Here is an 11,488-nt window from a genome sequence, read left to right as displayed (position 1 = left end):
TTGGCCCTCTTAAGTATTATAGGATCAGATAAGACACAACTGTAAGAGAAGAATGATTCCGTTTGGGGGGTTTTCTAATGCATTGGTAGATCGGAAAAAAATTACCTATGAGCCAGTTACCTGTCTTAATGCGGTTGCTGTGTGCAGTAAAATTTGAATGGTTGAGGTCCTCTCAGAAGTTCTGCTGTAAATCAGCCAATCTTCAGTTTGTTTATAAACACAGCACTTTTCTTTTTTTATGGTTTTCATTTTTGTTGCCTGGTATGGACTTCTAAACACTCCTGCAGGCAATCGTCCATTCTTTCCCTTCCTAAGAGACTCCACAGCAGTCCCATCTATTTGTAACCAGACCCTTTATTTAAATCCTAGCCCTTTTCCTGTGAGGCCCACTTCCTTTAAAGTACATGGGTTAACAAGCCAGCTGCAGCTCTTACTGCTAGTCTGGTTAACCCTTTCTCATCCATCTTCAGAGCCGCTTCTGAGCGGGTGGGAAAGTGATAAGGTATTGCTGATAGTCCTACTGCTACATAATCAACATGCTGAGTCCATGTTCCATGTTGTTTGTGGAGATACCATACTTTTTGCTGTAGTATTCTATGTTGTCCTCCTCCAGAGTCATCATCCCCCTTGGGTTGATGGTAAAGTTGAACAAGAATTGTGTTCAGAACATCCTTCCCATAGACAACCCCTGCTTTCCTTAGCTGATCTCAGGAACAGTGGTATGTCGAAGAGTAAAATGAATCTCCGGTAATCAGATCTTAATTGCTGGAGGAATGCAACTTTTTGTTCTTTTTTTTTTTTTTTTTTTTTTGTCGTCTTTTAAACCAAAAATCTCTAAATGCAAAATTAGTTAAACCTTTTGTTAATTTTACTTATTTTAAAAAGAGTAATTATTCTTTTTCCTTTCGCTTGCTTACCATTGTATGTGAATGGAATTATGGAAACTGAGATGAAACAAAATTATATTCTTTCTCACTATTCAAGGTGTCTCTGCTACAGCTCCTAGCGGCAATGTAGCTAATGATGCAATGTCCATTTTGGAAACAATAACGTCTCTTAACCAAGAAGCAAGCGCTGCCAGGGCTTCAACAGAGAACTCGAATCCCAAGAACAATGACAAAGTTGCAAAAAGACTCTCATCTCAGCAGAGCGTGGATGGTAGCACTGATAGAGAGAGAAATGTGGAGGACTTACCAGACAGAGAGAAAGCAATTTGTGATCCTTCTGGAGAAGGGGCTGAAACGTTTGCAAAGTGTGAAGATTTAAATGAGCTTCCCTGCCAAAGTGAAGAAATAAAAAATTCAGCAAAGGATACTAATAATTTGACTTTTACAAGTAAAGATACAAGTAAAGAAATTCAGCAAGAAAGTGAAGATCAAAAGAGTAAATTATTAGATAAATGTGACAAGAAACCGGACAGCAGTGAAAAAGGTGAAAGAAGAAAAGAAAAGAAGGAAAAACTTGACAAGAAGTCTGACCATTCAAAGAAAAGTGATGATACTACAAAATCAAAAGAAGATAAGCAAGCGAGAGAGTCAGAACCAGTGAAACAGCCAGTTCCAGAAAAAAATAGCAATAAACATAAAACAGCTGAAACCACTAAAGAAGGTATGGTGTGGGCAATGCTCTTCAGTAAAGTATGGATATGGGGGATTTTTTAAGTGTATTCAGGAGTCGAATCAGAAGTATATTTGGAATGTAGGTCCTCTGCTAGTTTGGCAAATTTGTCGAGCTAACCACAGCTAGGCCTTGGCTCACCTCCCTTAACTGAGGTACCCACACTAGGAATTGGATGAGCTTTGATTCATCAAGTGTGTGATTGGTCATCTGCCTTACTCTGGCAAGTTCTTTCAACAATTCCAGTCTGCATTTAACATTTTTAGTTGTACCTCAGGGTGACTTTTTGTTTTGAGTAAACTGGAGTTAGTCTAATAACATTTCATTAAGGTGTTACAAATTTCTTATTTCTTTATCCTATGTCTTGTTCTTAAGATAACTTTGTTTTCAGTGGCAAAATCACTGTTTTGGTAAGAAAAGTTTCTCAAATACTGTATGCTGCATTATAGCCCTTTCTTTTTTTCTTCCTTTGCAAGAAAATGCGTCTGTAGATTCAGATATGGATGTACTCAGTGACATCACTGTCAGCTCTGTCCATACCAGTGACCTTTCTTCCTTTGAAGAGGAGAGTGAGGAGGAGACTGTAATTTCTGAAAGTACTGAAGAGGGGGAGATTACATCAGATGGTAAAATAATTAGTTTGCGTATTCTCTGTTGCTGCTTAACACAATGCTCTCATTGAGTGCATCATATCTTAAATTTGAGGTTTTGCAGTAAGTTTTATTGTACTTACTTATGAGAAAGAATTTGAATGTGGAATGGATAGTGTTCGTGCAGTTATGGAAGGCAAGTAGTGGCCATACTTTGAGTATTTTTTTTAAAGCTTGATATATTCTAAACATTGTAAATCTTATTTGTACTACAGTATTTCATAGGTGATAAAAACACTTAACGGTGATGGATATGTCACTTTTATGGTGGTGGGTTTTGTTTTTTTACCTTCTGCCATGAATTTGGTATGACATTGGAGTCCTTTGTGACCACAGGGTAGTTAGTGGTTGTAGCTGACTTTGCAGATCAGCTTGGTTTTAGAGTTTTAGAACTGTGGGAATTTCCAAATACTACCTGGCCGCAGTAGAAGGAACAGGAATGGATCTAGCTTTAAAAGGTCAGAAACACCAAATCTTCTCGCCAACTGGGTTATCTTTTTGAGTTCTCCTTGTCTAGGGTGGACCTCAGACTGATTTCTGCGGATATGTGGCTTTTGCAATTAAGATTTTCCACTTCGTAATACAGAGTGCCTTAGCATGTGAATGAGTTGTCTCTAGTATGCAGTGAGCTTATCTTTTCTGCTGTGAGAATATTATTTAGAAGCACTGAGTTACTTGCATGTTCTCTGGCTTTGGTGTTACCTTTAAACATGACACATTGTGTTCAGTTACGACTAAATATTTGTGAAGTAAAACCAAGCCTTAAGTATATTTCAGGGATACAAATCATTTGTACAGTATGGAGCACACGTGTGTTTGCTCTATTTCTAATTATCTTGATAAAACTGAAATAGATTTATTTATTTTTACTTTACTAATACTTACATGAGTATAAGCAACGTGTTTTGTGTATATATTTCAGTAAGCCTATCTAGTTTTTACATACTCAAATATTGTAAAATTTTTTTTGTTGTGGGGAAGAAGCTTTATTTAATACATAGCAGAAATTATATTCTGACTTCTTATGTGGTGTTAACTACTAAATACTATATGTAAAAAGGCAATGTGATTACAGGCAAGAGGGTAAGCCCAATTGTCGTATCCCAGTTTATTCCGGGGTTTGCATCTCACGATTTCTTTGGCTGAATGGTGTGCACAAGCACATGAATATATCTTTCAAGTTTTCATAATCTAGTGATATTTTGATATTAAAGGGCTTAATGCTTTTAGCTGTCTGAGCGGGCTTAATTTTTTTGAGCTATGTTTTTAGAGTAAATAATTCCTAATACATTTTGAGTAGCTTCGCCTCTGCAAAAGTTATATTGAAAGCCCTGCCCTAACTTATCAATATATCTCTACAATTCACTAATCTTTCCTCAGCTGAAGAGGAGAAAAACAGTCAAAGTAAGACAAAGCCTCATGCCAATGAGCTGAATGATGGGAAAGCCAAGCCTGTTCGTCATGCTTATGTTCGTAAGCCTTTCTTGTACTCCAAATACTTCAGTGATTCTGATGATGAACGAACTGTAGAACAACGCCGTCAGTCCATTGTAAGTGTGGATTTTGTTACTGCTCGCATTCTGGCTCCTTAAACCTTTCAGTGTAGAATTCCACTTCTTACTTGGCGGTGATTTGATTTGTGGGGGGAAGTCTTCCATTTCTTCTCGCTTTTTTTTTTTTTTTCTTTTCCCCCAGCCCCCTCACCCCTTTCTCCTTGTGTTACAACTTCCCCTCGCTCAGACTTCCACCAATACTGCATGATCTGCTCTCCAGCAAAGCACTCTGCTAGGTATAGTTCAAAGGCTTCTGGTGGTGAAAGCAATGTCACACTTTTTTTTCACAGTCTTTTGGTGTTGACAGGGGATTTACTGATTGCATACAGTGTCTTCACATAATCACAGCAATAGGTGGATTCTTTCTCAACTGAGTGATTTGATGGGGAGAGTAAGAACTGCTGCACCTATGAAAAAAAATGGTCTTCAGTGGAGTTAATGTATATAATGACAGTGTGGGTGGAAAAAGTGGCCCATATCTACCTGCAGCCTGCCTTCAGTGGTGTTTTGTGTAGTTCGGGCTTGTGTTGACTGCTGCAGGGTACTTCAGTACATCATCTCTTTACAAACGTAGTTCTTGCTGTCCATGAAATCAGTAGTTTGTAGTGTGTCTGCAGCCATTGAGAATAGCAAGAGAGGTTTAAGCCTGTTCACTGCGTTCTGTGGAAGAAGGACCAGCACACAGAAGAGGGAGCAGCAGTTCTTTTAGATCTTTGACTAAATATAATTTTTAATAGTATATACATTTTTATATATATATATTTTTTCTTTGAGAAGGTCTCATAGTCTCAGTCTGTGGTGTTAAGTGGCAAAGAAACTCTGAAACTCAAGTAGTTTCACTTCGCAGAAGTATTAGAGGATTCCATTAACTTTCATATAATGGTTTCTAAGGACTATTTATTTTTAGCCTGCCTCAAGCTACAGTGTTCTGTTTTCTGTGGGTTTTTGACATATGTTTGTAGCCAAAGAATACTCTTTGACCTAATGATAAATTATTTTCCTTGGTTTTTGTATCTCCAGGCCAAAGAAAAAGAAGAGAGACTCCTAAGACGACAAATTAACAGAGAGAGACTTGAAGAAAAACGTAAACAGAAGGCTGCAGAAAAAACAAAATCCCTAAAATCTGGAAATCAAAATGCTAAAGGTATGAGAAGTATAACATTAGCCCCCGTCGCCCTGCTCTTGCTCACTCGCTCTCTCTGGAAAAAACATTCAGCTTAAAATATTGGTAATAGGTCTCTAGTCATTTCCCTTAAAAACCTAACATTTAAACAGTGATGTAACAGAAAAATGTATAATGCAAATTACTAATACAAAATTCCATATATTCACTTTTTCATATATCCTGTCATATATCATTACATTGCTTAAAAAAAATGCAATGAATAACTATATAGACTAGTATTCTCTGCTACACATTAGTACTCTCTGTACTGCTTTCAGTCACATTTATAGCTGAAATGGTAATATAATGACATGCTTATGTATTTCACCATTTGTGTATTATTTTAGGAAAAAGTGGCTTGAACTTGGAAGAACCTTCATCAAGAGGTCTTGAGCCAAAAGCTACTGGTACCAGCATTAAGGATGTGCTTAAAGAACAGAAATTTTTAGAAAAAAAAGTAGCCTTGAGCAGAAAAAGAAAAAGAGATTCAAGGTATTCACGTGTTTGCTCAAAAAGAATTAAGTTTTTGAATATTCATTTCTGCAGATTGAAAAGGTTCTCTTCAACTTTGCAGTTGGCCTTACCCTTTTAATAGTTTGCTCTTAAAATATTAACATAATTTTGTTACTAATAAGCATGAAGTTCAGGCAGAAAATCAAATTACAGCTGCTAAAATATATTCTAGCTCAGACTGCAGTAGCAGCCTTTATGTGGCTTTTCACATGATGAATGGTAATAAAGGCATGAGAATAGAGAGCTTTTAGATGTTTGTGCCTCTAATACGTCAGTCAGCATGGCTTGGTCTTTAAATTGGTATTTTACATAGATATGTACATGTGTACATGTCTGTCCTCATATGGGCATATGTGGGACAAGGAGATCCCTTATCAGTTTTACAGTGACAACTGTAGTACTAATATTGTCGTACTAATATTCTCTGCTTTAAAGCACTGATGTCCAGAGGATATCTTTGAAGTTGGTACATGTAATTTTCCAAGAGAAGAAAGCTTGGACAAATTGTCTAGTCAAAAGTTTTGTGATCATGTTCTATTTCAGTATTTTTACTGTGCATTTCTCTCTCTCCTTCAGCTTCAAAAGCAGAGAGTTTACAAACTAATGTTAGTCTGATACCAATTTTTTTCTTTTTTTAATTGCCCAAATACCTGTTTCAGGCATGCTGAAGATGGCTGCAAAAAGAAATATGAGCCACCTGAAGAAGATTCTAAAGAAATACAGAAGACAAATGAGGTATGTCTCTCTCAAATACAAACCTTATGATCTTCCTTTTTAATTGTAATAGTACTTGTTCATATGTCCTTACCAAACTACATAAGATTGCATTAATTCTTATGAGTGAGTTTTTTCCTGCTAGTTCTTTCAGTTGCATTAGTGATCTGACAATGCTGGAGCAATGTTTTCTGAGTTACAGTAGCCACTAGAATATACATTCTATGTATTCAGTGCTGATGCATGTTGTAGTAGAACACAAGATCTAGTTTAAGCCTTATTCTGTGAAGTATGTTGGGTTTTTAAAAAGAATGCGTCTTACGCAAAGACTTGAGGAGCTTGATCTATTTAAACTTCTCACTGGGAGGTTAAAGGAAAACTGAACGTAGTCCAAACACTAGAGGCAGGAGATTTTTTTATGGTGAGAGTTTTTACCAACAACATAATTAACAAAAAAATAAAGTGATAGTTGGAAGTTCAAATGGAAGTCTAGATTTATCTTTTGTGGGTTTTGGCGTGTTGTTTGGTTTTGGGGTGGTGTGTTGTGGTTGTTAAACAGACAGCATAATGGCTGTTTAAAGTAACTTACAGAGTACTTGAAATTGTGATTGTCCATTTAAAAATCCATTTAAATCATTTTAGAAAAAAAAAAAATCACATTATAAAGAAAAGGTACTCAAGTTCAAACAGACTGCTTAAGGTTAACTTGTGCTTCTTTTCCCACAATAGCAGATAGTTGAAATGAAAATGGCAAGTTTCATTTTCTTATTGACTATATTTTGGGTGAATTTTTATTACAACATTAAGTGTGTTCTCTGGTCTACTGTTTTTATGGAGAGTTTGCCCTTAACAATTCTGTTCGTCAGGTAGTGAATAACTGGGTATCATTTGCTTATATATATAAAAACTTTCTTTTGTAGACTTGTGAAAAAAATTCTTCAAAGGAATTGAAGCATAATCATGGGAAAAGTGAAGTCTCTAAACAGCTTAGAAGACTTTCAGAATCGGTGCATTCAACTGAGGAAAGCAAGAGTGATTCTAAAGTAGAAAAAGAACATAAAAGAAAAACATCCACCTCCCTTCAGGCTGAAGGAGCCCAGCAAGACAGTGAAACAAGGGATCCAAAAAGACAACTGGATAGAGCAGAGGTCAATACTGAAGAACTACAGAAGCAGAAACCCATATTTAAAAATGAAAAACACCCCAAAAAAGATAGTGACACAGAAACTCAACATACGAGAAATGCTGCCAAAAAAGAAGCCAAGTCTTACAGAGATAAAAATGAAAGAACTGCTTCAGAAGATAGACTTTCTTTAAAGCACAAATATAAAGGAGACAGTATTCACAAATCAAGTGAAGATATTGAACTCCATCCTTTTGAGAGAAGTTTGAAAGGAGAGGATAGTGGTCAGAAACATAATCAACAAATAAAGGTTTCCTCAGATGACAAATCTGAAAGAAAAAGTAAACACCGAAGTGAACGGAAAATATCGGTAACAGGAAAAGATGGAAAAAATATTTCTGAATCAACCTCAAAAGCTGAAGAATTGCTTCGCAAGGAAAATAAAAAAGACAGACATCTCTCAATGGAAAAATCAAGAGCGGAATACAAGTCCAAAAGGTCCCTGAGTGATTCTAGGCCACAAAAGGATTCCTCAAGTGCCTCAAAGCAACTTGCTTCTGCATCACACAGAAGGAGCGAAAGCTACTCAGAAGATAAACATGAAATAGAATCAACTAACTCTGACTGTAATTTGAAACAAGAGGATGGTGTTCATAAAGATAGACGAAGATCTAAGAGCCTTGTAGAAGACAAGATTTTGTTAAAGTCCAAGTCAAAGAGTCATAGTAAACAATTCAAACCATCTGAAACAGAATTACAGGAAAACTTAACAAAACAAGAGACTGGTCAGAAACTAGACAAAGATAAGAGCATGGAAGAGAATGATTCAGATAAGCAGCACAAATCCAAGAATGAAGACAAAGTTTTTGAGGAGAGTGGTGCTGAGTTTGAGCTGGTAGGTGGCACACAATCAACTCAGGGATCGCAAAAAGACTTTAGTCACAGAGTTAAGTTACATTCTGGAGAAAGAGGATCTGTAAAAGAGAAATACAGAGGCGATAAAGATTTAAGCAATTCCAAACTAGAAAGAAGGTTCTCTGCTGAAGGTCACAAAAGCAGAAACTTGAAGCACAGCAACAAGGAAATAAAGAAAAAGGAAGAGAGTATCAAATTGGAAGATAAAGATAGTAAACAAATGGATAGTGGGCATGAAAAGGTATTGAGCATCACAGTGGCGATGGATAAAAAACAAAGTAAGAAGATATCCTGTGAAAATAGAAAAGGCAGTATATCAAACCAAGATTTACTTGGAGAAGAAAAGCAATCAGCTAGCACAACTGAAAGCAGCCATGCTCCAGCCCCTCAAAAATCAAGTATGAATAATGATGGCTTGCATTCTGGTCATGAGGAAGAGCTGATGAAACTTGATTTGAAAAAAACGAAAGTCCAGGAAGCATCTAACGCCGAAGGAAAAGACATTCAAAACTCACTCCAAGCCACAGATGCTGAGTATGCAGCAAAAGAAAAAATGTCTCTCTCCCTTTCAAATAAGGAATTAAAACACAGCTTGGCAGATCCTGAAGCTTGTGAATCTCAGTTTCTGCCTGGAGTTGAAAAAACTGTTAAACAAGAAGATATCCCTAATAAACAAGTTGGTGCCTTAGACACTTTGTCCAAACAAGCTTCCATGGATCAAGGACCCAATAAACAAGGGGCTTATAAAATGAGCGTTGTGTATGAAACAAGTGGTAGAATCTTACTGAATGTTCCCAGTAAGGATAAAGCTTCAGAAGACAGAAGAAGACCAAAGAATTTAAAAACTGTGATAAATTCTAATTCAGATGATGTTCCTTTAGCAATTAATTCTTCCAGAGAAGATGCTGCTGATGCAAAGTCCATGGATATGGATGTCTCGGATTGTACAGATTCCTTGGGTAGTACGCATAAAGAATGCCATAATTCAGATGGGACTTCTTTATTTGAAGATACATTCATTTTGAAGAATGATGCAGCACAAGTTCTGTGTATGGAACAAGAAGATACTGCAGTGCCGAGTTCTATTGTGAAAGACGATAGTGACACTGCCACTATGGCAAACAGTATAGAAGAAGTTAACAAGGTGCCCCAGCCTGATGAACAGGCAACGGAAGACAGTACAGCTGCGTTACCTAGTCAAGAAGATTATGATGAAGCAACAAAGTTGGAAAGCACTCAGGGAAGTGAGTTGAAAGTAAAAGAGGAAAACTTGATGACTGATGTAACTGAAGATTGTGGGGATGTAACAGCAAAAGAACTTCTAAAAAGACAAGAGAGAGACTTCTTGAATGCAGATCCTTCCACAAAGGGAGAAAGAAGCACAATGATGGATAATGTAGAAAAGAATGAGGTGCATGATATGGATGATATGATACAATCTTCCTCTGTGTTAGTGCCTGAAAGAGTTCCTGAGGAAACAGCCAAAAGCTCTATTATAGCCAGCAAGCAAGAAGGGAATGGTGTGATTGGCATGGAAGATAAAAACGAAAGCAATGCAGTAGGTACCAGTGCAGGAAGTAGTAAACTTAGTTTGTTGTACAGCAGTCTACAAACAACTCCAGCCACTGTGATAGGAACTAGCACAGAAAAGATCATTGAGAGCACTGTAATGGCCTCTAGTACAGGAGAAGAAAGAGCTGAGGGTGCATCACATTCTGAAAAAGACAGTGATGCTACAACCACTTGCTCAGAAGAAGAGAGCGAGGTGACGGTAATTTGCACAAGCATAGAAGCTGATGAAGGTTTCACAACAGGCATATGGGTAAAAAGTAGTGAGGGTGGCAGTTTTATCACAGGGGCAGATATTGGTGAGTGTACTGTTGCAGCAGCTGAAGAAGGTGGTGGCAGCATTGTCACTGAAGGATTAGCAGAAAGTGAGAGTTTCCTAACAAGCACAGAAGGAGAAGAAAATGGTGACTGTACCATGGTTGATGCAGAAGAAAGCAGTAAGGATTCAGTCAATGCAAGTGGAGTAGAAATTGAAGACAGTGTGAACAGTGCTGGGGCAGAAGAAAAAGATGATGCTGTGACTAGTGCAGGCTCTGAAGAAAAGCGAAAGACCTCAACTTGTGTAGATACAGGCAAATTTGAAAGTTCTGTATCCTGCTTAGGTGAAGTGGAGAGCGATGGTGCTGTAACTAGTGCAGGGACAGAAACAGGTGAAGGGTCGACAAGTGGTGACAGTTCAGGTGAATTTAGGGGCAGTGTGAGAGCTGGCCAAGTAAAAGAACATGAAGGTACTGTGACTTGCACAGGTGCAGAAGAAAGAGGTCATAACTTCATCATCTGCTCAGTGACTGGTACAGATGCCCAAGGAGAAAGCACTGTAACTGGTGCGTGTATTGCAATGATCACAAACAACAGTGCCACAACTGGAACTAGCGGTGACAAATCTGAGGATACTGTAAATGGTGAAAGTGCAGTGACCAGCACAGGCATAACTCCAGAAGATGATGCTGAAATTTCAGTAGTCTGCACAGGGCTAGAAGACAGCAATGAGGGGTTTGCAGTTTGTTTAGAAGCTGAAAAATGTGGAAGTCTAATGGACAGTACAAGGGCAAAGGAAGAAGCCAATATCACTACAGTCAGTGTAGGTCCTTGTGATGATGAAGGGTTTGTGACTAGCACAGGCTCAAAAGAAGAGGATGAAGAAGGTGAGGGCATTGTGACCAGTACAGGAAGAGGAAATGAAGAAAATGAGCATGCTTCTACTTGTACAGGAATGGAAAGTGAAAATGCAGTGATCTGTATAGGCGCAGAAGAAGGTGAAAGTTCCATTATCTGCATAGTTGCTGAACAAATGGAAGCTGAGTCAGGAGTGGCTGGCACAGATATAAATAAGCTTACTGTTGACAGCATGACGAGTGCAGAGAAAGAAGCTAATTGTGGCACAAACTGCAAAAATGCCAAAGGGGTTGTTGAAAGCAGCGTAACCAGTGCAAGTGCTGCAGATGAGGGTGCCTCGACTGCACATATAGGAAAGCATGAAGGTGCCTTGATTCCTTTAGATGCCGAGGAATGCGAGGGTCCCATGACTAGTGCTATGGCAGTGCAAGATAAGAGTCAGTCTGGCGCTGAAGACGAACATGAGAATGCCATGACTTCCTTTGGCAGCAGAGAACTTGATGCCTCTATAAGTAGCGCAGTTCCAACAGAAGATAAGAATTCTCTTATTCCT

At 38.0% G+C, this 11,488-nt stretch overlaps 1 protein-coding gene across 6 annotated transcripts in view; it reads left to right on the top strand.

The window, feature by feature from the left end:
* BOD1L1 (biorientation of chromosomes in cell division 1 like 1) overlaps positions 1-11,488 on the top strand; it is a 35,954-nt gene that overhangs the window by 1,865 nt on the left and 22,601 nt on the right. For 5 of the 6 annotated variants that reach the window (XR_004843204.1, XR_004843205.1, XR_004843206.1 and 2 more), the window contains exons 3-9: positions 985-1,614; positions 2,091-2,243; positions 3,648-3,817; positions 4,841-4,964; positions 5,333-5,477; positions 6,158-6,233; positions 7,133-11,485. Coding sequence is in view for 3 of the 6 variants with exons in the window: in XM_035903446.1 (XP_035759339.1) it covers positions 985-1,614; positions 2,091-2,243; positions 3,648-3,817; positions 4,841-4,964; positions 5,333-5,477; positions 6,158-6,233; positions 7,133-11,485 (5,651 nt within the window). In the remaining 3 variants the exon portion in view is untranslated. The remainder of the gene's footprint in view (positions 1-984; positions 1,615-2,090; positions 2,244-3,647; positions 3,818-4,840; positions 4,965-5,332; positions 5,478-6,157; positions 6,234-7,132; positions 11,486-11,488) is intronic. The other variant, XM_035903448.1, reaches the window with a different exon arrangement.

The sequence above is a fragment of the Egretta garzetta genome, unplaced genomic scaffold (assembly GCF_000687185.1).
Source record: "Egretta garzetta isolate BGI_Z169 unplaced genomic scaffold, ASM68718v1 scaffold151, whole genome shotgun sequence".
Taxonomy (NCBI): Eukaryota; Metazoa; Chordata; class Aves; order Pelecaniformes; family Ardeidae; genus Egretta; species Egretta garzetta.
Note: the sequence above shows the minus strand (reverse complement) of the source record. Positions and strands in the feature narration are given on the sequence as shown.